The sequence below is a fragment of the Apis mellifera genome, linkage group LG12 (assembly GCF_003254395.2).
Source record: "Apis mellifera strain DH4 linkage group LG12, Amel_HAv3.1, whole genome shotgun sequence".
Lineage (NCBI taxonomy): Eukaryota > Metazoa > Arthropoda > Insecta > Hymenoptera > Apidae > Apis > Apis mellifera.
This window is the reverse complement of record NC_037649.1, coordinates 11,403,143-11,431,088: the sequence shown is the minus strand read 5'-3', so window position 1 is coordinate 11,431,088 and position 27,946 is coordinate 11,403,143. Positions and strand designations below refer to the sequence as shown.

The window sequence follows — 27,946 nt, the reverse complement described above, 5'->3', positions numbered from 1 at the left end:
TGGAACGAGCCGGTGGACGGTAGATGGTAATAAGTTGGTAAATGGTCCGGCGGCCGGTAGCAAACGTTCGGTGGGAGCGTAACCTTTACGTAGTAGGTTGCGTCGCTGCGGTAGGTAGGCCGAGTTATTGGTGACCGTATCGGATCGGGCCTGATAACAGGACGCTAAAGGCCTCGTCCGTCCGGTATCTCTCCTCCGGCTTTTAACGCGCCTATTCCACCGCTCCCGCTCCCCTCCGCGTACTCCACACGACTCTCGCTGGTCCGGACAGGTCCGTCGGTTGCCACGCCATTGCCACCTTCCCGGGATACGTTTTCATTTATATCGCGATGCGCTAATATTACTCAGGCATATCTGGCCGGTGGTTACCGGTAGGAGGAGAAACATTAAATACGTATACCGTGGCGTTATCGGGCGGACGAGGATTCGTCGTTCGCTTCTTCGTCGAAATCCATTCCGAATTTTGCCGGTGCTCGATGGACGGTGAGAAGAAGGAACGATCCGGTTCGAGGAATCGATTTTTTCCATCTTCTTCTTCGTTCTTCTTGTTGGATCTTGTTTTCGAGAAGAGAAGATAGCGCGTCGTGATTGTGACGCGACGTTCAATTGATGTAGGATGGTATTTGGAAGAAACGAAATGGTATTGGAAGAATCGCGAGTTGAAGCGTTAAGTTTTCGTCTCGCGGCATTTCGCAAATTCTCGCCGAGCTTTTTCGCGTCTAATTGAGACAGTGGAGAACACGCGTGGCGCGTGGCGCGAAACTCGGAAAGGAGAAGGACGCGTTCGTATTCGTCGTCGATTAAAAGGTGAGAATATGATAAAAATGACGGGTTATTAAGAAGGACTCGAGGGATCCTCGACATCCGTGAGGTTGGAATGCCGCTCTATTTATCGGTTTTACGATTATGTTGCCGCGAAATTCATAGCGGTAGCTCCGTACGCGCAATTTACACGTGGTGAAAATAAGAGGTCGGGTTGTTCGGGATGGAATGTTGAAGCGGAGGCATCGTTGGGTTGACGCGTGGAATCGCGGTCGCCACGTGTTTACTGCCGGAGGCGCGATACTTGTCGCCGTGGTTATCGTTCTCGCCGATATTAATGCCGACGAAAAACGAGAGGATTACGGCGTGATAGATCGAGATGCTTGACCGATATCGCGGCCAGACCGCGAGCAGCGTTAACGTGCAGGCTTGTTTAACGCAGGATGCTTCTCGAATCCTATTCTATTTCCGTCTCTTTACGCCTACTTTTATCTCAAGCGGATATGGTATACGTACGACTTTTTTTTGTACGGAATCTCCATGATATGATGATTGATCGTGAATTTCGAGAATGGAATCCGAAAAATGCTCGTAGTATGGAGGCCGACGTTGTTGTGACGAGTTCGATTTGGAGGTGCAATTGGGCGATGTGAGGGGAGAAGCGAGAACGCGAAAGAAAAAGTGCGGAGAGAAAGACGAAGATGAGTTACATTGTTGGAACGACGGAGGGAATATATCGGTTAAAATATCGGTTAAGAATCGAGTGGCAAATCCGGACGAGTTCTCGACATTCGGACTTTCCCGTATCCCCCCAAAGGGGCCGAGCTCGTTGTAATTTGTCGGTCGGACGAGGGATCGCTCCATCGTCCACCTGTGGTTTGCTAATGAACTAAACTTAACCAAAGGGAACTCGTTCACCGGCGCCTTATCAATAGTCGTAATCCAACGGCACGGCCGAGATCTGTGGACTCTCATCTCCGTGGAAGATAGGAGAATCGTGTCGACGAATGGCCGTGTCCGGCAAACAAATTGCGCGATATCCCGTGGTAGCTTGTTACCGACCCCCATCTTGCTCCTCCCCCCGTCCTGCGTTGCTCCTCGTCGTTTCGTTCGTTTTTCGCGGCCGAGCCGCGCCTTTTCATCCCTTTTTCGTATTCCTTCCCATCGTTCACCTTCCTTCGCCCTCGTCGAACGGAGTGACCGATCTCTCCAATCGAATCTCGATCGAGCGGACGTCCAATCGTTCGTTTCGCTCCCGATCCGTGTCTCGTTCTACACGAGGGATGTCGTTTTCGCGACGAATCGTAAGCGTGTGTATTCCAAGGATACACGTTTCAAGGATACAGAAATACCGTAGAATAGGAATATTGGGTGGAAAAGAATGGGCGAACGAATGGTGAAACGTTTCGGTCTAAACGAACGACGAATTATCGACACGATTAATCCAGCGTGGAAGGGACAAAAACTGGTCCCCTCGAAGAGAAAGGTCTTGGGATACTTTGGACGCAGGAACAAACGCAAGAACATCGGTGAGCAATGATCGGTGGATCGTGTACACAATCGGTGACCAGCCGGTGTTTCGTTCGATTCGCGGTGGAACATAAATCCAAATCAACGTCCAGGATCATCGAGGTATCGAGCATTTTAATGGGGGTTGAAGGACGCGATGGAAAACGAACGAGACGAGGGGAGGGAATACGAAGATTCAGAGATCTATAAGACAAAAGAGGAAACGAATAAAGACGCGCGCGCGGTCTTAAGTCGGCGAAGTGAGTCGACACCGGTGGTGGTGGTGGTGGTGGTGGTGATGGTGGTGGTGGGATCGAGGAGGGGATGAAAGAGAGGAAGAAGAGGAAGAGGCGCGCTCGCGCTTTGGAATGCTTTGAAAGACCGCGAGCTCTCTTTCTCTCTCTCTCTCTCGACGGAGTTAGAGTCGCTGGTTCGCCGTGGCGAGGACGTAGACCGTTTCGAGGGAAGGTAAAAGAGGAAGAGAGCGACCATCGCGGACAGACTTGCTTCGATTAATTACCACATTGTCGTCCGGACGATGTTGGATGCTTGGCCGCGGTAATCCGTGCAAGATCGGCCTTTTCTTACTTTCGTTTCTCCTTCTTTTTCATCTTTCCCCGCGCGTTTTCGGCGAATCATCCGCCGCCCCGTTGTGGGATGGGCAGAGAAATCATTCTATTCCATCGGTAAAAAAAAAAAGGAAAGAAAGAAAGAAAGAAGGAAGGAAGAAAAGATTAGAAACGTAAATCACCGCGAGTGGGCGAAATGGCGCGGAAAACGAAGGCGATCGAGATAGCGCGGTGCGTGGTGGTATATAAGTTGGGGCTGGTCGCTCAAGTTCATGATCAATTGCGCGTTCCCCGAATACCAGCGGTCATCGTTCGACGTGGCTCGACTCCGCCGCAAGTTTTCGCCGTTTCGGGATCATGGCGGTGATCTACTAGCCCGTGGAATGTCGGCTCTCGGTTTATTATAGCGGATAACGATAACATCTCGGAGTAGCGTAGCGCGCGAGTTTGGGTTTGGGGCCACGCGTGGTCCACCCGCCGCCATCGGTCGCACGGTATACATCAGCGTCAGCTTATTTTCGTGCGTCGCTACGCCACCGCTGATGTATGAACGTAATTGGTTAGGCGGGATACGCGGCTCGCCCCGATATACACGCGAAAAGGTTCGCCTGTCAACGAGACGCGAGCGAGAAGAGGCAGCGGAGATGACAAACCGATTGGGGGAGGGGGGAAGACGAGAAACGTGTGATTTCAACATCGCCGCGACGTTGTTGGATGCAACGATATTATTTACTTCCAAGTCCAAAGTTTTCTCCCCCCTTTTCTCCCCCCGCACGAGCGAATATAGACACGCCTTTGGGTCGAGCGTTGCAACACTTGTACATCGTGAAAAGTAGGGATCCTACGATGATATTTTTTTTTTTCGAATCGATAATATTCGATATTGGAGATATTCTTTTGCGACGATAACGATTTAGATTGCTTTCCTTGGCGCGAACGAAAGCGAGTACGAGTATAGAAGAGGATCCTGGCAAAGAGTGGCACGACCTAGAAATGGGAGCGCGCAGATCTCTCGATCGATTTGCCAGGATTAAACTTATACTTAAACGCACGCGTCCATTTGTCAGCCGGGACGCGACAATCACGTTCGCAACAATAATGGCTACCACGAATGCATACGCAACTGCAATTGCGCGTATCGTGCCGTCGAACGAATGCGAGAATCGCGCGTACATTTATTTTCTCTCGCCGATTGCGATCGTTCATTAGCGTGTCTGAAGCTCTAATTCGTTGCATAAACTGTCGTTTACGCGGCGAATTAAACCCGTTCGCACGGGTCAAGCCTGGATAAATTCCACTTTTGTCCGAGTTTCTACCGAGTTACGAGAAGCATGATGCGTCTTTGATACATAGTATAGATATACTGTACCTAAGACGATTTGCTAAGAAAAAGAAATAATTAAAATCGCGAATAATTTACGCGAGTGATCGAGATTTAATAAACATCGAAAGATCGATAGATTCTTCGATTTTCTTGATATTCGTCTTGTTTCATTTATCTGGCTCTAATGTAGCTCCGATTAAACGAAATCCCATACATAGTATACGTGACAAATATTGGATTTTCGTTTTCCATAAAGTATAAGAAGAAAGAAAAGGGTAAAAAAAGGAACTCGACGAGGACTAACGCGAAACTCAATAGGTAGGATAAATTTGTTCGATTGAGCGACGACTCGGTCTCAAAGGGATTTCAAGGAGAACGAGTTCGAACCGCGATCGTACTCGACCACGCTATTGCCTATGATGTATCCTCTTTTCCACGTATCAATCCTTTCCCCCCTCCCTCCCTCCATCCTTTAACGACGTATGCGAACGATTTATTATCTCCGTTCAATCGCGGTGGACGTTGTAAAATTATTTCTTAAAGTCGTAAACAAGTGGTAAGTATTATATGGAGAGAAGAATAACGCGTTCGTTATCGGGAGGGAGGGAGGGAGGAATTCGAGCGTCGCGAATCGGAGGGACACGAATGACACAGTGTTTTTCTCGATTCAGCGGGATTCGGGATTATAACTCATGCACGCCCATCCGTCCGACAGATTTATTCACGATAGTGGCGCAACAATAATGGCTACCGGCTACATGTACGCGAGGCTGCGATCGCGCGCGCGTCCTTTATCATCGCGTCGGGATGGTATGCACCTCGCGCGCACCACCGAGGCGGTTTCTTCGATCATTACGATCGTGTTCGCCGCGATCTCGAGGATCGATGTACACGCCTTCCCGCCTCCCCTCGCCTAGCTCTAACGAATATCGTGGATAGATCTCGCGCGCCACTCTCCCCGATTTATCTCCCCGCCTAATATTCCCGCGAATACGGAGAAACGGAACTCGTTCGTGTTCGGGCGGATTATTTCGAAAATTTCGCGGCGAAGCGAGGAGTAATTTTCTCCCGAGTAAAAAAAAAGAAAAAAGAAATTTTTCCTCTTCCTTCTCGTTGCGTTGCGTAGCGAGCAATGCCGCGGGATCGTCTCGATCGATCCCCGCTTGGCCGTGCAAATAAGTAGCCACCGCCGTTCACTTTCGATCGCTCGTCGATCTGTCGACCTTCGACGAGAACGGCGACAACGACGACAAAGACACGGCCGACTCTCGATAGCCAGCGGGCAAACGAAACATCGGCTGGTTAAAATTACGTAGCGGTTGGCATGATTGGCCGATCGAAATGTTCGCGTCCTCCGAGTTCCTCGAATAATCCACAGCCGGATTATATCGCGCGGAATTAATCGACGTCGAGGCGCGCGATGTTTCGACGTTCGCGATGAACCACGCGGGGCAACCGTCTCGCGCATCGTCGATCCGATCGAGATACGATTCGAAGGGAGCACAGATCGACGTGTAATCTAATCGTAACCTTCCTTCCCCGCATAGAATTCCCCTCCGCGATTCGAATACAATTTCCCTGTGCCCCCGATTTCGAGATGGTGCGGATTCATACTTTTAACCCTATTTCTTTTTTTATCTAGTTTCTTTTTGGGATTTGGTCTCGAACGAGAAGGAATAGCGGCGAAAACGCGCGGAGCGCTGAGTCGACGGAACGTTGCGCGTCGTTCTCGTGGAGCATCTCGAGCACTGGCATCCATCGTGTTCCGATCCATCGAACAGTGGCCGAATAGTTGGCTTGTCGCGTCGCGTGCGCGATCGTACGGAGGGGAGGGGGGGAGGGTTTGGCGCGGCGGAAAAAATTCGAGCAGAATGCCATGACCCAGCGTGGCATTTGCATCCGTAGGATCTAATGAATAGCGAGCATTACGTCCTATTTGGTCTGATTGCGAGCGGCGGCCGTGACGACGATGCCGGTGCGCATAGCATAGCTCTCGCGCTATTTGCAGTCTGACCGAGCGGGTGGGAGGTACAATGGACGCCGACGCCTGGCGTCGGTATGCGCTCAATGGAGGCCCCTCTTCTAAGGACGTGGTTCGTACGATTTACCTACTAAACGTGAATCGACCACGGCGACGCGTCCGCTCGTCGGATTCGCCGAGTGACTGGCGAGGGTGGCTTACGGCCGGAGGGTGGTAAAATCCCTGGAATTGTGGACGTTGATGTCCAAGCGTTTCGTCCACCGACCATTTCCATTCCCTCGATATTTTATCGAGAGAACTCGAGGGATGCCCTGTCCTCCGCGTCCATGCTCCCGTCCACGATCGGGAGGAGGCTGCTTCGAAATTTTCATCCGAATTCGACGATTCGAACGATCGAGTAAACGGAGTCGAGGAGATGGAAGATAAGGCGATACGGTCTATTAGATTGGGAGTAGACGCGATAATTTTTTTTTTAAGGAGGAATTTACGAAAATATTCGATCGAACGATGAATTTGTCGAAACACATCATCGATAAAGAACACGTTGAATTTATACTCGTTGGTATTTGGAGAATGGAAAATAATATAAATTGTTGATCGATGGAAAATGAAATAAATTTTCCGTTGAATATGTTGAAATTGATCCAACGTATCGCATGAATAAACGATAGGACGTTCCGAGTGTACATTTGAAATCGTGAAAATTATTGCTTATTCGAACTCTGATAATTATAAATATCACGTAGGTCCGTACACGCGATGTCAGAAGCGTGTGAAAATCGCGAGTGAAAGGATATTGTGAAATTTATCGAGATACGCGAAAGCGATGAATTTTAATCGTAAACCGCGATTATCTTAATTATCATGTAAATTGTGTAAACATCGTTGATAATCGTTAATAATATATCTCGCGTTTTATCGTAACATTTTTAACAGACATTTATCGAAACGCGAGAAAATAACCGTTAAAACGAAACGAATTTCTTTTTGTCCGATTATTATATCTCTCGATGTGCTATAACGAATATATATAGACGAAGAAGAGAAGAATATCGCGATTTTTTCCCTTTTGCTTTTACAGTTGAACGTTCACCAAAGACCATTGGGGCAAATTTGTCCAACTGGTGGAAGTGTTCCACAAGGGCAGCAGAGCAGCGCAGGTTCCGTCGGCTCGGCACCTAGTCCGGCATCGCCAAGACCAACTCCTCAACCACGGCCACCCGTTGCATCGACCGCTTCGCAACCCTCGAGAACGTTGGACGATGACAGATCGACGGACGGTGAGTTGGAACGTTACTCTACTCTTTCGTAGATCGAAATTATATACGATTGCGAACGGTATCTCGTAAAAAAAAAAGAATATTATTTTGGAATCGTAAGATATCGGTCGATCCTGACAAATATCCCCTTTCTAATTGGCTTATAGCTGTAGGTACTGGGACCGCAGCGGAAGATTCCGACGATGGCGAGAGCATAGCGCAATACGTGAGCACAAATTGCGTCGTCTTCACCCATTATCGAGGGGATGCCGCGTCCGAAGTGGAGGAACACTTTCAAAGGGCATTAGCGCACGACAAACCGAAAGGTGAGTTGTCCAAAACTAATTTGAAATCGAATTTCTCTCGTTTACGCAAAATGTAAACTTTTATCCATGATTCTTGAATTTCAACGTAAAAAATATATATATAAAAATATATCAATGCGGATAAATCATATGGATGATCGCGCGAAAAAAAGATAGAAAGAAAGAAGAAAAAAGAAAAATGTGCGTTCAATATTGTGAAAGAAAGGAGAGTGGTGGCGGTTTGAAAGTGGCACGCAAGCCTGCGATTGCGGCGGAATAAAAAATGGTGGCGCGCGATACGTTCCAATTACGATCTCCCGTTTCGACGGGTTCGGACGTCATCGGAACACGCGACTCGAGTATCGGAGGACGAAGCGAGTCGGGACCGGGACTAATGCGTCAAAGGGCGGTGATTTAAACGCATCCAGCGTGGATGCAGCCGCGGAGTCCCGGCGGAGGCCGATAATAAAGTGCGCCATTAGGCCGCGACAACTCTAACAAGCCTCGTAACAATTGTATCGTGGTCGTACTCGGGGACTCGAAACCCTTGCCTTGTCCGCTTCGCTTCGTGCGAGACGAAGAAGGGGAGGAGTGCAAGTTTCGCCGCGAACGAAAGGAAAGGGAGGAAACGAAAAAAGGGAATGAGAGCCGAGTGGAAACGAAGATAGAGAAGAGAAATAAACGCGAACGCTCTTTTCGGGACGAATTTCTACGCGATAAGCCAATTCGAAGCCATCTCTCCACTTTTTTTCCACCCACCACCGCTACGCGGGTAGAAACGAGAAATGGGATTTTGATTTATCGGTGTCCGATGCGAAGAAACGGCAAGAAAACCGCGAAACGGTTCGTGAAACGTTGAATGGGATAAACCTAGCCGGGGACGAAATAAAGTGTCCCGAAAGAAGAAAGATGGGAATCGGAATGCGCGTTGGAATGGACGAGGAAAGAATGGACGTGGACGGGTCGAAAGGAAGCGCGGAGAAAGAAAGATTCATATAGTCCAGAAAAGGAGCGGAATCGGTAAGACGGATGGGTGAAGGAGCGAAGAAAGGCGAGAGTCGAAAGAAAGAGTCGGGTAACGAGAAAGGCGAGCGGGTGGGGAGAGGGTATATAGGGGGTTGTCGGCGGTCGAGTCGGTTTGGCAAGCGATCGGCGTAGCAGCCCGTCTATATCGGTATCGTTTAAGGCCGCATTTATCTCGCGACAGTGGCTCACGATCGGTTCACTAGCCTGCTTAGAATTCAACGCAACGCGACCTAATTGTTATGTGCCGTGCGCGTCTCTCCCTCCGTCGTCCTCTCCCGCGTTCATCCCTCCGTTCGTACCTCCCCCCTCCCCTCGCCCTCCCCCGTCCCATCGAGACCACGGTTTCACGGCGTAGGAAAGGTAAATTAAGAGCTTCTCTTCTCCTCCTCGGTCTACGAGGAGGATGCGCTCATGCTGACTCAAGGAGAGCCGCGAAGGGTAGCAAGGGGCAGGGATAGGGGAGGGGGGAGGCTTGGCGAAGAGACAGTTTTAGCCGCGGTATGTTGGCTAACGTACTTGCGTACAAAGAGCGAACGTCTCTTACCGGTGAACGTATGCGCGGGAACAAAGAGCATCAACCATCCCTCCGCGAACGAACGGAAAAAGGAAGAAGGGCGATCGATCGGAAGGGTTGCGTTGCGTCGTCGTTTTCGCGGCGTGGCATGGGACGACGAGGTGTCTTATCGGAAAATCGAGTTTCGGATTTTCTTTTTTTCTTTTTTTCCTTCGATTCTTATTCCATTTTTTTCATCGGTCGATCAGCCGATACATCCGCCTCGTAGTTAAAAGAACGTTGCATCGGGTATCGATCGAACGAGATATTCGCCTGTATTTGCGCTCGAAATCGCGAGTACAGATCGCAACGACGCGTTACGCTCCCGAGGGAATGATATCTCGCAAGGAAGAAATTGCATTTAATAGGGTTTTGCGTCGCTACTACCAGCCGGTACCAGGAGCGGCTGGCACACGCTAAAGGGGAACAAGATCGAAGGAGGCGAACGATACGACTATCCGATAAAACGTTTTGTCCTCGAATACTCGATAGCGGGGCGGAGCGGGAGGGGAAGGATCCACTAGCGACTCTTTTAAGGGTTCGTTAACTTGCGCGAATCGAATTAAGACGTATATTCGACGTAGGGGAGGGGATTAATTAATTATCCTATTCGTTTTGCATACGTAGGGTACGGGAGTGGTGGAATTTTTCGAACGATTTTATTTTTAGATACGTTCGATATCATCGAGGTAACAACGACGAAACAGCTCGACGATGAACGAAAATAGAATCGATCCAATTCGATCCGAATCGACATCGTGCGCTACTCGAGTGGAACGAGAATCGCGCGCTACGTATCGCGTTAATTAATTTCCTAAAAATACATCCTTTTAAAAACGCGCTGCGCTCGTAACTGTTGCGTCGAATTCTTCGTAAAGCTTGACGAGTGAAATCACTCACGACGACGAATCGACGAGATATCTCGATTCTGGTTCGTGAATAATCCTCTCCCGCCAAAGATCTTCAAAGCCAAATCGCGAAAGAGGAGAGAGCGAAAAAAGGGAAAGGGAAAGGTTGTTAATCGTAGTTGCGGCGACGCGTTCGTGAAAAATCACACGCGTTTATCAACGCGCATCCTTCCGTTCAAAGGGTTAATTCGGAACGTCCGGCGGGAGGGAAGGGTGTTATCGCGTCTCGTATGCCGTCGGTCCGATGAGAAAGGATGGATACGAGAAGGTTGGGAACGGGAAAGGTTGGTAAGGTTGAGTTGGGGAAATTGAGCGCGTCGTTCCAGTCGGTGGCGTCAAATTAACGCCCCGTTCGCCAGCCACCGCGGCGCAACAGAGACGCAATTACTCGACATGGCTCTTACACGACGCCGTGGCGTCTTCAAAGGGGGATTGCCGCGAGATTAGCCACGATACCGTGCCTCTACGCCCGTCCACGCTTTTTCACCGCTCGATGCTCGCTCGAAAGCAACGGATCACACGGATGAAAATTGCCGTGTAATCCATGACACGCCGCGTAATTTAACGTAACGTAATTGAGAACGTCTCTCCGCTCGCGCATTTCCACGATCGATCGATTTTACGTCGTCTCCTTTTCATCTCGAACGTGCGACGCAAAAGATTTTCGGCCAATTCTCGGTTAAAGCGAATCTTTCGTCGAACGTATTACGATCGACCAAGTTTCGGCCGTTCTTCTCCTTCCTCTTATTGTCTCGCGTCTATGCGTATAATCGTGGACGGGCGTCCGTACAAATCGAAAATAGAGCGGAACGCGGCGAATCTGAATTCCACTCGGAATTCGTCTCGGGGAACGAATCCCTTTGGCCGTGGCAATCGGAATAACGAGGCATCCGGTCGCACCGCCACATCAATCCGGTCCGGGGGTTACGTTTTGACGAATCGCGGGATCGCGCCGCGCCACATCTTTATACAGGCACCTTTTGGCGGTGCGCCAACACCGCGTCGAGATGCGCCGCGTCCAACGGCGAGGAAACTCGTACTCTCGGCTTCGTGTCAGCCGATTATTTTCCGCGCTCGAGTCGCCGCCAAGATTTACCGACTACATTTGTATCGGGGGTAGTCTCGCTGCACTGGGCGAACGATCGACGTCGAGTCGCCCGTTCAGCGGCTGAAAGTGAATCATTACGAGCCACCTCGCCGAGAAAATGAATGAACTCGAAAAAAAATTAACGTTCTTCGCCAGAGAATCTTTCCTCTTCTCTCTTCTCTCTCTCTCTCTCTCTCTCTCCGTGTCATCGTTCGAATCGAACTCGATATTATATTTATTCGTCCTGGAATCTTTCTCTTGGATTTTTCGTGGATCTTTAAGGATATTCGATTCCGAACAAATTGGTTAATAAATAGTATAATCGAATACAGAGTTTAAATTTTTCAGAAGCAACGCAGTTATGGATCAAGCGAATTATCGGAAAGATGGATGGTTAAGGGGAAGCTTAAAATAGATAATAACTGGGAAATATACGTGTTCGCTTGGATATCGATGTAATTTGAATACTTAACGAAGCGATATATCTGAAACCGAGAATAATAATTTTCGAACGGTGGAAAAGAACTCGGGGTTCTCAACTTTCTATCAACCCGCGATCTTTGCGTTTGCATCATTGCGATATAAAATATGCGAGGCACAAGTTTTTGTACCGCGAAGAGATACAGAAATAAATATATATTTGCGTAAAAATCGTGAATCGACGTTATAAGATCGACAACGTGGATGGATGGAGATTGTTCGTCGGTAATCGGAGGGATAAAAACGGTTGGAGATGGACGAAACGTCCGATTTTCGCGGTGCGAATTCGGTATATATCGACAACCCTCTCTGCCTCCGTGAGTGGTGGATCCGCTTCCCTGCGTATATTCTCCCCGAGCGTACAGCCGGTTCGCGGCATCGGCATGGTAGAAAGCCGACCGTGGACGCTCGACACTCTGTTTCTTTAATTGCGTTAATAAATAAAGGACAGTCGGGCGGTGGACAGGGAGCCGGGGAGAGAGCGAGAGAGAGAATGAGTGGGGAGAAGGGAAGAAGCGGAGGTTGGAGGAAAGACGAAGGACGTGGTGGAACGAAGGACCGGTGGGGGCCGGTTTCCTTTCCGCTATCTCGCATCTCCCCCATAAGCAAATTGCAATATTTAACGCGATAGTTAGTCAATCTTTCTTGATACACGTGTGTAGGAGGATGATGCCGCGACTCGCCTCCGGTTCCCTCCTCCCCGACTCGAGAAAGTATATTTTACGAGTTTGGCCGGATACGAGGAGGAAACGAGGAGGAGGGAGGGGAGGGGCCTCCCTCCGACTCCGACTCCCATTCCGACATTCCACGCGTGGGAAACAATGCAGTTCCATGGCTTCTTTATATCGAAAGTGTCGCGGGTCAGTGTTGTTAGCCGGCGGACGAGCCGATACCCAATCGACGTTACGATATCGTCCTGGACCTATTTCGCGATTCCGGGATCGCGAACGAGATTCCGATCCCGATCCCGATCGATTTCCCCTCCTCTCCTTCCTTCCGACGCGTTGAAATTTTATTCCACCGATTAATTTATCTCTTTCTTTCCCGACGTTGTTTTTGATTTGTTACTCGTCTTCCGACTCGTTAATTATCGCCTATATGTACATACATATGTTAGCGCGATGTGTCGTCTATTAGAGATAAATTACTGTACACCGAGCTCTGTGTATCGATCGATACCTGGATACCGTTGCGCAACGCATAAATGAATAATTCATCCTTCTGTTTTATCTTCTAAACGATCGTACGGGTTGCCACTTTTTCCACGACCGAGTTATTCCCGTTCGATCCATAAAGAGTATTGCTTCGTAATTAACGCGTTACTCGAGCAAATGAAGATAAATTTTCGTAGCATCTCGATATCACGAAAGATACGAGTGAGAGAAAAGACTCGATCGAATATTTTCGATCGAATATTCGTATACGCGATATCGAAAGCGTAAACCGACAAAGATTTTCGTATAAATTAGTTGCACGCACATCGGTGTGGATAGTGGTGGCGCGATGGCGAAGATGAAATCGAGGAAGAGGTAGAGAGGAGAGGAATTAGAAGTATAAATCGTCGGCTGGTTCAACCTTCGAATATGTGTTTGGATTGGCCGAAAGAGGTTGGAGAGAGAGAAAAAGGAATCCCGGGACCAAGGACTCGGGAGACTCGCGGGAGGATACACGACAAGCTTCTGGCTTTGGAGTGGTCGCTTGTAAAACAACCGAGCGGTACCTTTCTGTCGCGCGGTTCGATCCCGTGGGATCCGACTACTACTCGTTTATCGTGAACCCTCGAAAGAATCGCGTGCTGGCCCGTGGGAAACGATACAAATATTTTAATAAACATTCCACCTCGCCTCGGAATCGTCCATCTTTCCGATAAAACTTGCATCGCGCTTCGATTATCCATTCTTTCGTCCGTCCATCTTTTCAACGATTCATCCCGTACTATCGTATTTACGCGTAACTACGACGTTGCAGCATTATTTCAAAAATAATATCTCTCTAGTAATTATAAAAGTATAAATTTAAACGTATTAAAGATACAATAATATTTATTTATTCGAAAAAAAAAGAATCGCTAAAACAATTTTATTTTGTCGCAGAAAATATCTCCCCTATGTTCATGAGGAACTTCCCCCCTTCCTTCTGGAAGAGTCAGCATCCTGGTGAAGTCTACGAGTGTCCAACGGATCCATGGCATCCGCATTATCCACAATATCACCACAGGTGAGCGTTCCCAACATTTTTTCGTTCGTTCTTCAAATATATTTTATACGCTACAGGGGAATCTGTTCTAAAAATTCTACGTTTCTAGCTAACCTATTAAAACGATGTTATTATTCTCTCCTCTCTCTCTCTCTCCCTCCCTCTCTCTCTCTCTAATTTATTATCGTTAGATATCGATTAGTTTGGTTAAGGATTATTCGAAAGGATCGATCGACTCGTTCGCTGTTTCACGCGTACCGCGCGAAAAGTAGCCATGATTAATCGACGAAATAGTGGGAAGCGTTATCCGTTCAATTAACGAACGATAATGGGAGTCGATCGGGGGTTGGCGCATTCGAAAAATCTACCTCCGGCAGGCGCGACACGGTCATTACGCGATAGCCTGCCGGGATAAATGGTCGGAAACGAATGTCGCAGCGGGTACGGGGGACGTGGAATGGGCTGCGGGGCGGGATGCGAAGAGGGGAACACGTTCGAAATGAGAGAAAAATCGAGAGAAATTGAGGAAAGGGAAGGAACGAGTGACGGAGGATGCGGGTTGGGAAGAGCGGGATAGATTAAAGGAGCGTAGAAAAAGCGAGACGATTGGTTTGGAGAGAGAGAGAGAGAATGAGAGAGAGGGAGAGAGGGAGGGAACCGGAGGAGAAGGCAAAGAGAAAACGAGACGTGAAAAATACAGAAAACCGTCGGGAGCAGGTACCCCTGCTTCGAGAGATCTTTAGCGCTGATCTCGCGTTGGTCGCCGTATAAATTACCAGTCTGTCACCGTTCTTGAGAAGAGGCACGATATCGAGAATTCTTTCTCTCCCTCCATCTCGCGCCATCTTTTTTTTTTAATCTCTTTTTTTTTTCTTCCTTACCCTTTCCCCTCACTTTCATCGGTTCTCTTCGATTGTTTCGTTTCGTTTCATTTCGTCTCGCCTCGTTTCGTTTCGTCTCGTCTCGTCTCGTCTCGTTTCGTCTCGCCTCGTTTCGCTTCGCTTCGTTTCCTTTCGTTTCACGCGGCTATCTATTTTTGCAGGGCTGTGCACGAGTACCATCACCATAACATGGCGACCGTGACGAGTTACGGCGGTTTGCTTTTGGGTGGTGCGCGAGGACTCGGCCACCATGCGGCGCACCACGCGCACTCCGCGGCCTCCTACAAGGACTGGCCGTCGGCGACGCCGTCGCAGTCGTTCGTCGACGCTTCCTCCGCACCCTCTTACCCGCACGGCTATTATGCACCCCTCTCTGGTGAGTCGAGTCACACGAACCTTTCATACGAATCTTTCCATCGCGAGAATTCGAGGATATGGTGGAGAGTTTCTTTCTTTTTTTTTTTTTTTTTTGTTTTCGTTCTCGTTACACACTCTCGATACTTTACTTCTGACTTTTTTCTTTTTTTTACTCGTTAAACCGAAAATTGAAAAAGATGAAATTGGAACGAATTGAAACGCGTTACTATCGATCAATTTGCTCGTCTCGTCACTCGAAATCTAACGTATCGATTTCTCGAATTCGTTTCGTCTCAAACGTCGTTTTCTAATCTTCTCGCGAGAAACGAGAGGCTTTCCCCGACTCTTATATAACTGGAAGTTGGACTGCGAGAATGAAAACGGCGCGGCTCTTTTTGCGGCGACGCGTCTTGGATATGTTGGAGCAGAGTCGAGGGGGGGGAAGGAAGGAGGTGGAGGAGGAGGAGGAGAAGGGAGAGCGAAATGTTTTACGGCCATGCCGTGGCTTTTTGTCGTCGGCATCGATGATTTCGGTGGGAGAACAACGAAGAAAGCACGAGTCCCGAGAGCGTGGCACCGCTATATCGGCCCCCATTAAGCTCTTATTAATTGCGAGCATCTGAGGGGCCGACCGACCTTTCTTGCGCGCTACCTGCGCGCCATTCCGCCTCCGTTCCCTCTCCGCTGCCCGCCGCAAACAAACCCGCTGCACTCCTCGGCCTTCCAACTTTGATGTCGAGTCGATCCTCCTCCAAAGAGATTTATCATGTAAATCGTGGGTAAAAAGCCCGCTCATCCTTCCCTATATCGCGACCCATCGCGTCCTCTTTTTTTCTTTTTTTCTTTTTTTTTTTTCTTCGTGTCCTCGTCACTGTCCACCGCCTTCTAAGGGATCGTGTATTTCGAAAAGTTAGATCGCAAACGGAAGATTTTACCGGTGTTTTATTATTGGGGATGTTAATAGGTGACACGACCGTTTCGACAATTTTGAAAAAAAAAAAAGAAAAAAAAGGGAAGAAGGAAAAAAAAACGCAAAATGTTCGGGAAATACGAAAGCGAAGTTTGGCGAAGGAAATTTGTATCGTACGATTCGCCAACGCGTTTAAGTGCAACGTACGAAGAGGCGAGTTGCAGCTGCAACACGTCGTGAAAGCACCACGCCCATCGTGATTGCGGAGACCACTCCCATCTGTCTGCACGTCGTTGCAACCAACACGCCTTCCGTTTTACCTCGGCAGCCAGTCACGCGATTTCGTGTAACACGTCTGCAACTTTCGACGCGATGCTCTACCGTTCGACAATTTCCGCGTCTTCGTTCGAGCTTTATTTTTATCACGCGCCGTGCACCATCTCTCTCCCTCTCAAACGTGTACTCGTTGCTTTCGAAGGTGATGTCTTTGGTGATGGCTGACGGATAACGAAAAATTCCATCTTCCTTGCATTTTAAAATATCGCTTTTTTTTTGTTTCTCATTTCTCATTATATCGGACGTTTATAATATTTTGACGGGATCGATAGCGAGTGAGTGGTCCAACGTAAGTTATTTTTGCAATTTTAAATTATTTTTGACAAATTTTAGCGATCGAAAAATTCAAATGTTTCGATATTTTGAATAAAAGATTCTCGTTGGTCGTTTAAAAAAGATTCGCGCTATTCTTCTAACTGTGACTATAATTTTCGTGATTTGATTTGTTCAAAGTTATGTCTATTAATCTTATCAGTCTCGTGTAATTATATTTATTAAATTTAAAAAGTGCTGTTTATTATGTACGGTGTTAAAATAGCTTGATATAGGAAACGATAAGGGGAAAGTAAAAGGGAGAATGATGGCGGTGTGCCGTGTGAATTCGAGCGACGAAAATCGATACTAGAGCTTCGCTTTGACGAATTCTCATCCCTCTCGATGTCACGGATTCGATACGCCTTCGATTCTCTTTCGGTAGCCATTTTATCTATTTCAATTCGAACATCGTTGAAAAAACTTATACACGTTTTCTCATTTCCCACTCTGGCGTATAATCAAGCTTGTCTTACAGCTTGAATTTGAAATTATCGATAGGATAAGAAGTGAAGGCAAAATGTGCACATCTTCCTAGATATCGATTCCTATTATCAGTTGTTCGATATAAATGATAGTAATAATTAAAGATTTCAAGCTAATAAAATCAGATGATTCGAAAATACATAGCGAGTGTATTTGGAAATTTTGATAATTTTGATATCGAAAGAAAGTAATCCCTTCTGGAAAATTTGATCGCGTCGGTGGAATTTGTGGGAGAGACGCGGAGAAAAATTTTGGCCTCGTCCGCTGGAAGAACTCCCAGGAACGTATGCGGTGAGATTTAGGGCCAATTTAGGAAACGCTTACATTCGCACGCGCACGGGTTGGTGTATGGGCGCAGATTGAGAGTTGGTTCGCGGATCAGACCGACCAAACGAGTTTTCAAGAATTTACTCGGCGGAATGCCGGCAACGCTCACTATTCTAACTGGCGTGTGCTACCGTAAGGGCCCTGTGCACGCTCGCTACCTTCCAAGTAGCAGCGACCGCGTCGTCAAACATCGATTCTCGAAATTAATGAATAAATAAGGAAGAACTTGCGACTTGTTCGCTCTCTTGGCCCCCAAATGTATATCGATTCCACGATTCGGGAAAATAAAAAACCTCGTTGTTGATCGTCATCGACCAGATTTTTCAGAATTTGGTTAAAATACATGAAGGGCAATTTGAAGGATTTCGAGAGATTTTTGCGCAACAGGGAATCGACAAACTTTTTCTGCTTTTCCCTCATTATCCTTTGAAATTTATCGAAGAATATTTCGAAGCGTCGATGCGCATCGAGGAAAAATTTCCGTTGATGGTAAACCGACCGTGTCCAAAACCGACTTTATTTTTATCCCATAAGAATATTTATTGAAAATTATACTTTTTTTTTTATCCAATCGGAATAAACTCACGTCGAAAACGATTGAAAAAGCGAGGGATAAGGGAGGAAGGATACTTTGTACGGATTCGTTTCAACGCGGAGAATCAGCGCGCGACGTCTTCGAATTGGAAATTGACCGCCATTAGAACGCCGCTTGACACTCGGATTAGGCCGCGAGTCCGCTGGTAATTATATAATTGCGTAAAATTAACTCGGACCGGCATATAAATTGGTTGCCGTTTAAGCGCGATTAAGAGAAATAAATCGCAATTACCGTGTGACATCCGACGACGACGAACAACTGTAGATGGTCATGGTGCACCGCGTCCTGACGTTTCTGTCGGTTGTTTTATCCTCTCCCCCTTCCCCCTCAACCCCCACTTGTCGCGCGTATGTCTATTACTTCTGCGAAGTGATTAATTTAATTGGCCGTCACCGACAGCCGCATCGACGAATTCGATGCATCATCGCGCGTTCGATGACGATTATAGTCGACGCGCCACCGGAAGTCGACTCGTTCGTATCGTCGCGTCGCGCTACTTCCTTCTTCGTTACCTCGGACCAAGTGTAGGTAAAAAATGTAAGAGACGATTTTAAGGAAAGGAAATAAAAGAGAAGACGAAGAGGAGAAGAAGAAGGAATTCGTTTCGAACTCGACTGTTTCGATTCAATCGTTTAAACTTGCATCGAGTACAAAGTGGATAACGTTTATTTATACGTGTGAAGAATATACGCGAACGACGAAGAAAAGAACGTTTTTTTTTTGTGGGAATTGGGATAAAAAGGATTGTTTGAAGAAATTTGGCGGAAGTAGTGATTTAAAGAGATGCAACAACGGGATTGTTAAGATAATGGTAAACGCGGGTTTTCTATTCCCACGGTGGAACAAGATTCGTAGAATCGATTGACGATTCGCTCGAGGAAGAGAAATCCGTCGGGAAGATTGAAAAGGATTTCCCGATCGGAAAAAAGATGGATGCAAATTCGTGGAAGCAAAGTAATTTGCAAACCGAGAGTTCGATTCGATTTGTCGATCGTATCGATTTCTAAAAATTGAACGGTGAGAAGGAAGGAGAATATTTCTCGGAAAAACTGCAACGAGAGAAGTTTCTTGGAAGGAACAGGAAGTTGAAAAGTTGCGAAAGAACTCGAAGCGGAAATCGTGAAATCGGGGGGAGGGACGATGGAACTGGATCCAGAATGTTAATTTAATGCAGTTCACGTAGGTACTTTTATCTTTCCGTAGTAAGCATTAATTTCTCGGCGACCGTGAACAGGGACGGATTTATGAGCGAGATTCGTTATCCGTAGCGGAAGAGTGACGGGCTGATATCGCGAAATCTATTGCTTCCGAACACGCAGCCGCCACGACCAAAATCGCATCGTCGACTTTGGATCGACTTAAATCAAAACGCACACTCGCCAAATTGAATTCCATGCACTATCCCCTCTTTCTCAAACATTTCGTTTCCTCCTTTAATTTACTTTTTCCGATTATAATATTTAGTTGTTTTATTTCGTCGAATGATTATTTTATCGATTTTGAAAGAGACTTTCTGTTTAATGATCTCAACAATTCATTTTGTTGTCCGTAGTGAATAATTAGAATTATTACGAAATATACTTATAGCTTCTGATTTTATTATTAAAAATTAATGTTAACTGTTTAATATAAATAGAACAGAGAGCAGAGACGAGAGTAACGATTGACTTTGACAATACGATAAATCAATTAATTACAGTAAAAATTTCTATTGTAATTGATATTTAATTTTCGCTTGATCTACGAGCAATAATAATAATTACTTTCGACTCCGCTCTATATTTTTCGATTATGACTTAACAAATTATTGACTCGTACTACTTGTTATAGCAAAAAACTTCCAGCGAAGAACAATTTCCTCTCAAGTTATACGCTTATTATTAATTAATTAAGTTTTTATGTTATCGAAAAAAAATATTAATTGCAAATCATTTAATTCCATATAATTATCACGATTCACAACATTATCGTCGTTGCATTATCTTCTAAAACATAAAGAAAACTTCTTTTAATCAATTTTCCAAATCTTTCGTCAACGATATTTATATACAACTGGTATATATAATGATTATCGAAGAATTCGAGAAAAAAAAACAGTCTCTGATACATCCCTTAAACCTGAAACCGCGTCGCTCCGTTTTCCCCCGATCCAATTCTTACGAACCGCACAATTTCACGCATCGGTTTCACCGATCAACTTTCAATCGAGAAACGCATCCCTGAACAAGTGTACCGATTCATCGGCGGGGAAGAAGAAGGAAAGAAAAAAAAAGAGGAATCGACCGACATACGTTGCGAGCCATCGAACGCGTTAAATGGCCGGCCAATTTCGATACTGTTTGGGAGGCATTCGTCGCGTAGCGTCGGCGAAGCGGTTTCGCGCGGTCGAGTGTCGCGAAACAAAGAAAGGGGCCGGTTTGGCGCTCTCAATATTTCCAGGAGAATTAATTCAGGGAATCTTCGCCATAAATTCTAGTCCGTGTGGGACATTCTCTGGGGAGAAAGAGAGAGAAAGAGAGAGAGAGAGGGAGGGAGGGAGAGGGAGAGAGAGAGAAAGAGAGAATATTGCGGATCCGCGTGTTGGTACAGCCGGGTCTTTCTGGCACGCGCCTCGAAAATGGCGTCGGCCGGTGACGTCACGTAATCCACCGTCGTGCTCGTGCACCGTTTCCACGGGTGAGAGCAAAAGGGTAGCCGGGGATGGCTAGCGAGCCTCGATTGGTCAGCCAGCTGGATGGAGGGAGTGGTCGAAAGCTGCCGGTTTATATCGATCTCTCGAAGTCGGTTCGCTCGCGGATGGAGAGACACTACGGCGAACCGGAGCTGGCTCCGCGGCGAACGCGCGTCCTCTTCGTCCTTTAATCCTCTCCTTCGAGGACCTCGAACGGGCTCGAATGTTCCCGTGCCATTCCGTGGATCGTACCGATTTGAGAATTAAACGTCGAGCCAAATTTTCGTAATTTCATTCCCCGTTACGCGATATATCCCAAGTGTCCGAAGCGTTGATTTAAGCTTGATGATTCGCAAGAATCGAAATTTATCGGAAAGAATAATAATTAAAATAAGGTCGAATGTTTTATTTATTCATTGCTACTGTGATCGGTAGGAGTTGGGCGAGTTTGGTCGATTAAATTGAAATTGATTTGTTATTTATCAATTAATTAATTGGTTAATTAATAATTATTCGCATTAGTAGTTAGGCGAAATATCAATATTGACAATATGTGCCAATAGAGAAATTTTCTCGGAAAATTTTAACTTGTAGGAGGAAAGTTATGAAAATTCCGAAATGGGACGTAATTCGTCGCTTTTATCGAAGGAGGATTCTCGCAAAGGATTAGGGCTATGGGAAAAGTTAAAGGCACAAAGATTTAGAAGCTTAATTTCCAATTAATACTCGCTCATCGGTGCATATACGAGTTTCGAGATGGGTTGAATCAAAAGGTGGGGGACTCTCTCTCCTTTACCACGAGTATATTGGATTTCAGGCTGCGAGGGGTTTGACCCCCATTGATAAGGGTCATCTCTTTCGATACGTAACCCCCGACGTTGGCAAGGGACTCCCATTACGGCGCGAGGGTCGGGAGTTTGCTTTTTAAAACGGGGGTGTTCGATTTAATTTAATCCAAATGCCCGACTCTCGTCTTTTGACGAACGTTGAAATTCACGATTCGGGATCAAGGATGAACAAAAGGGCAAAATTAGCGAGCGAGAAATAATTAATTTTTAATAATAAGTTGGATTCATAATGGAATTATTTGTTATTTTTCTTAAATATTTTCTATCCCGCGACTTTTAATAATTTCGAACGATCGAATTTTCAAGAGAGACGCAGAGGATAGATTTCGCAAAATTCTCGGGTTAAACGCCGAATTTCCACCGACTTTGTTTCGCTTTGTTTCTCCGCTGAAAGAACCGAAGGGAATTCCTCCTTGTACCATCTTGCTGCGCTCTTTGATATCGCGATATTGAATGCCGAAACATTCATAACAGGTGCGTTCGTCCGTAACTTTGTATTCATCGAGTTGCGAACGTCTGAGGTTTCGAATGGAAACACTTGGGCGTGTAGATATTCTTCTTACAATAAAGATTTAACACAACTACGTCGATCAAAGGCGGCTCGTTTTCGAGAAGAATATTTTTAAAAAACTATAATAACAGATATTTCTTTAATACGATATATTTGGAAATAGAAGAAAATTTTTGTTTTCTAATATATTTAAAATTTTCTAACAAATATAAATTATCTCTTATCTCATTGAAAAGCTATACATACGCGTTAATTAAAGAAACAATCTTTCGTTCGAGTTGTTCGTGATTGTTTCACAATTTTATTCCACTAATACCCAAACATTACATATCTACCTGTTCTTCGATCGTAATCTCCGTGAGAGAGCGTTCTAATTCGACACACGGAGGGCCTGGCGAATAACGTATAGCATAAGTGTCAAGACGATTTATGCGAGCCGCGTAAGTGCCTACTTACGTGCCTATAACATTTTCACGGTTCAGTATGCGAAGCCAATATGCTGGAACGAAGTGGAAGAGGGTGTTGCTGGTAAATGATGTGTCGGATAACGCGGACAATATTGGCCGGTGTTGGCTGCTTTTCCCTCTCGTACGCATTTATATGCCGAACAACCCGCATCATTGATTATGACCTCCCCCATTTTCTTTCTCCTCCCCTCTCTTCCCCATTTCAAATATATAATACAGAAGATTTGGAACTATCGCGATTCACAACTATATTATTTTTCTCGATAAAGTTTCGGAACAATGATTTAACTTTAAGAATTTTATTCCTATATATCGTATCCACGATTCCTATTTCGAATTTATCCCGAGATTATCGATCGAATATTTATCACGAAACGTTAGATTTCTTCTCACGACGAGAAGATCGAGATTCGTTTTCCGATCGACCGGTTTTCTATAGATTATAGCGCGGTTCGCGTTCCCTTGCTCGCCACCAGAGATCGAATCTTTTGTATGTTTTCTCTTGTGTTTCTTTTTTTTTCTTTTGTATGTGTGCGTACGCCAATACGGCAACGCGGCGGACGCACACGTAGCTGACTTTGAAGCAGCAGGTAGATCCACGTGCTGACACGTGTATACGCCGACAGATACAAAGTTAATCGGCCGTGCCGTACAATACCACGTGCCGTGAATTTAAGTATTCGAAAACGTTCGTCTTCGTCTCGCTCGTTGAAATTGAACGAAGTAGATACGTTCGATGTAGATGGAAGATGATCGGGGGGAGTAATGTTCGTTCTGTCGTAGTCGATCGAGTTACGCGTGGATGAAATTAAAGGGAAAATATCGTGGAACGATATATTTATTAGGGGATTTTATCGTTATTCGTTATTAAAACGAATCGAGAGACGCGAAGAGGAATTGTTGTTAATTACTACTACGAGGAACTCGAAGTCGAGAACCGGAATGATCCGTAGGGTCATTCCGTTTCGAGATATCGAGATGGAAGATAGGTTGGGACGCATCCGTGCAACCGTTGTAAAGAACGTGAGATCTTAACTGGTCGATCTCGTGACGTATCCTCGTTGGTCCTCCATTCGTTCCCGCAGGTTTGTCCGTCCGTGTCGCTCAGCGGGTGCCATCACCAGTTCTGCACCCTCGCATCCGTCAAAACGTTGACTCTTCTTTTATTACGCTGGTTGGCCGCGCGTTATAAATTTCGATGGACGATCGAAGCCGAACGAAAAATTCGTCCCTATCTTTTCGAATAACCAATTACCGCGCCAAACTTGTATCGTCGCTGGTATCCGATCGCGATCGTTACGATCTACGATCTTTGCGCCCATCGAGAATTTGTAAGATAAAATTTGTAAAATCGATTCGATAACGCGAGATGACGAACTAAGATCATTACGGGTCTAACTTCTCGTCTCGAAGGTTTTGTTCGTCGAATCAAATATCTCGTTACCATCATCGTTAAATTGTATAAAAAAAAATTCATTGTATGGAAATTTAATAATATATATATACACACACGTATGAATGATACAAGGATAAATTGTATGTATTAAAGATTGGTATTTTGTCCTCCGTTGTTGCAGGTCTCGAGTCTCAGGTTCAAGATTCCAAAGACCTTTATTGGTTCTAGAAGCGAGTGACGGAGTCTCGTGGGCCGAATTAATTCGCAACATCCGGTGGGTGGATGTCCGCGAAAGAAAGAGGCACGAGGTCTTCGAAACCGCGAACAGGAATCGGATGAAGAAGGAATTGTCATCCTCGTTCGAACGAACGTAGCGACAAAATGGCGAACAGGACGCTGTTGGGACGCGATCGAGGAGAAACGAGCCTGCTCTCAAACGTGATACTAGCGTGCTAAGGAACGACGATCCATCCGGCGAGCGGAGAGCTGATGGACGAGGATGGGGAGAGGAGAGGAAGAAATTTTTGTTATGTTACGGTCGGACGAACGTGTGAGAACATCGTTCACGCCGAGCAAGTGTACATAGTGTTACCTAATTTACTTTAAGGATCTACTATTAGCGTACAACTCGGATAGTATTAGAGGAACTACTTTGCGCGCACTATTACCTTTCATAGTGACTGACGACGAAATTACTTACTACATATATGTCCGACCGGCCGGTGAAAATGACAGATTCTCTAGTTCGTATAGAAATGTAGGGAATTGTAGGCCATCGAAAGGCGAAAGAGTCGAAATTTTCCAAATAATTACGAAAATAGTCGAATAACTAATTCTAACGAATCGATATTCTCTTCGAACGTTGTCGATCGTATCTTTTTTTTTGTTCTCGAATCAAAGTTGAAACGATGAATTTTCGATGTAAACGTTGTTAGGATCATTCGTTTATTCGAGGAAGGAAAGATGCGTGAAAGAGGAAAGAGAAAAGGAAGACGGATCGATTATTTGGAAAATTTGACTACAGATTTAAGTGAAATATTTATTGACCAATGATCTTGCCATATATATATAATAAATATATATATATATATATATATATTACTATTATTATTGTATCATAACACCGATGCTGCAGAAATTCTGAAATCTCTCCAAGTCGGCAAATTAAAAAAAAAAAAAAAAAAAAAAAAGAAATAGTTATTATCCGAATTGTCACAATTATTCTTTACATCCTTTCCCATAGAATTGACAATGATATCGCGAGGACATGTATACACACGCGCAACAAGCACGCACGCACAACCGTCATTTTCGCCTAGTGAATTACTCTACCTTAAGCGCATCTCATGTTATCATAGGTGTTAAATAAATGATGCATCAATATTACGTCGTTGCATTTTCTGGCTTCTTGACATCTCACCCGATCAATTCTGAAAGATGAATATTTCGAAAATATTATATCGTTTCAAGTATTTATCATTTGATAAATCTTATCTTATATACTTACTTGCCTTTTTACTCACGATTCTCTTTGACGACGCGAAAAAGAAAAGCGATCGCGATTGTTGCGAATCTCTTTTTCAATTCTATTTCCGTTTCCTGTCTCTAGGAATATGAGAAACACGTGATATCCTGTTACGCGTGGGCCGCGTATCCGCGATTATGTAATTAACACTGGAGATTAGAGATAAGAGTGGAACGAAAGCCAAGTATACATCTGGCGAAGAAAATAGGATTTTATGCTTTTGCGGTTCGTTACATCGCTGCTGGTTAATTACACACCGTTGAATTTAGTGGCTCCACTCACGCCGGAAAGTTAATCGAGCACGTAATAAGTGGAAGTAATGGAGAATTTAATCTTCTGGAATTCCGCGTGGAACTCTCGCTTTCTAAAACGTTCGCCTTCTTAAACGTTTTGATCCGATAAGCGATCTATAAGCGCAATTCTACGTGACGATAGTTTCGATTGCGTTAGAGATACGATGAATACTCACTTTATTCTAACAAGATATATCGAATAATTACGAATTTCGAATTCGTATTCTTTCGCGTCTATGTCGATATTTCGTATCGAGGAAAAAAGAAAATTGCTCGAAAGGAGAATTTTCACGCGAACCGATCGTATTATCCCTCGACAAATCTTAAAATTAATATCACTTGAACGCGAGTTACGGTCGAAACGATGAAATACTCGGGCAAAACATATGGCTAGATTCGTTTGCACGTGCTCCGACGTCACCGACGTGTCCTCCCGTCCAAGGCATAGTTAACGAGATGAGAAAACGAGCAATTAACTTGGTCACCTAAGGGAGACGATGTTTCTCGGATTCGGGTGATCGTTGTTATCACGTGTAAAACACGTGTAGCCTGATTGCTACGAATGGAAATGGGACTCGTGCGAGAGAAGCAGGTGGCGAGAAATTTTAACGAGATTGCACGAGATATTTTTAGAAATAATGACAACGACGCCAAGTTTCGAAGATTAGAAGTTTAGATTTATGATGGTGCGTACGAGAAGAGAGAAAGAGAGAGAGAGATAGTCGTATATTGATGCCATTATTTTTAATATTTATTTTCATTATATGATTTGCAAAAAGAATCATCGTGTTTTTAAAACCCGTTGTGAATCCGTTCGTTCATCTAAACGAATATTTCCCTACGTTTGTATCGAAGCAAATCGAAACGCAGACTCCGAGATGGAGTTCGGTTCTCGATCTCGATACGTCGATTCCGTACGAGAGAATAACCGCGATATACGCGTCCAACCCGTTTGGTATGCGCCGATAACGCGGAACAACAAAATCCACTTATTCTGTGGCGAAAAGGAAGGAGATCCGCGGTACGCTCTTTTTTCCTTTCCTTTCCTTTTCTTTTCTTTTCTTTTCTTTTTTTTTTCGCGTTCAAGCATTCGATAATTCATCCCGTCCTCGATAATTAGCCGTTTCGTAACGCGAGCGAGGAAGCAAGCGCGCATCTGGACGCGTTCGCCTCATAATCTCCGATCGACGTGGATTCCAATAAACGGTAGCCGCCACTAAATCTACCAAATAATAAAATAAATCGTTGGATGTCGTCGAAGGGGCTAGTTCCGATCTACGGATAAGGGGAAAGCTGAAGATATATATGCGGGGGGAGGGTTGGAGAGAAAGAGAGGGAAATGGGAGAGAATGGGAAATGATGAGATTTATTGCGTCGACCGAGGTATTCCATCTTGTTTTAATTACCGAAGTCGCGTTGCCTCCTCCGATTTTTTCTCTCTCTCTTTTCCTTTTTCTCTTTTTTCGTTCGATCGTGGACGACAATCGAAAAGATTGGAAAGCCAAGCGATTAAGTTTGATCTCGATTCTACGCTTTTTTTTTCTTGTCTTTTGGAACTCGATTTATCTTTTCTTTATATAAGATGTATAAGTTGGCAAGAAGTGGGAAAGAAACGACAAAGATAATTCTCTAAGATTCGAAAATGAATGGATATTTTATGAACGATGGATCATCAAAAACTCTCACGAAATCTGGCCGATTTGAACACGTGTCCCGCAATACTCGTGTAGTTTTCCATTTTTTTTCGCGGTTTCTCATACGTCGCACCGTGTACGTTTCTTTTCTTTTTTTTTTTTTTTTTTCAAACGAGTCGAAGCAGGCAATTCCGTTCCATAGGAGGAGGATGGTCGATTTCGATGCGTCTGAAAAGACGCATTCCACGGGGAGAGCGATAGCGATTCGTTGGGCCGAGCAAACTGCATTTCGTCAGGCGAACGGCGGATAGGCCATCGCTCCTTGAACATAAATCAGTCTGTTCTGTTTCTTCTGTCGCGCGCAGTATGATTTGTGTGTTTTGTTACGCAATCGTGCATATGCTTGCTAGACGTGGAAAAACTCGAAGCAGGAAA

The 27,946-nt window shown here is 45.5% G+C and overlaps 1 protein-coding gene across 5 annotated transcripts in view; it reads left to right on the top strand.

Moving 5' to 3' along the window:
- Nucleotides 1-25,445, top strand: part of LOC726247 (protein vestigial) — a 60,725-nt gene extending 35,280 nt beyond the window's left edge. Inside the window, exons 1-6 of one of the 5 annotated variants that reach the window (XM_016915559.2) lie at nucleotides 6,031-6,257; nucleotides 7,227-7,425; nucleotides 7,572-7,730; nucleotides 13,857-13,980; nucleotides 15,002-15,216; nucleotides 24,241-24,287. In XM_016915559.2, coding sequence (XP_016771048.1) covers nucleotides 6,198-6,257; nucleotides 7,227-7,425; nucleotides 7,572-7,730; nucleotides 13,857-13,980; nucleotides 15,002-15,216; nucleotides 24,241-24,287 — 804 coding nt within the window. In that variant the 5' untranslated portion in view covers nucleotides 6,031-6,197. Of the gene's footprint in view, nucleotides 1-6,030; nucleotides 6,258-7,226; nucleotides 7,426-7,571; nucleotides 7,731-13,856; nucleotides 13,981-15,001; nucleotides 15,217-24,240 lie in introns of those variants that run through there. The other 4 variants (XM_016915558.2, XM_001122002.5, XM_026444153.1 and 1 more) reach the window with 4 other exon arrangements.
- Nucleotides 25,446-27,946: the final 2,501 nt, after the last annotated feature.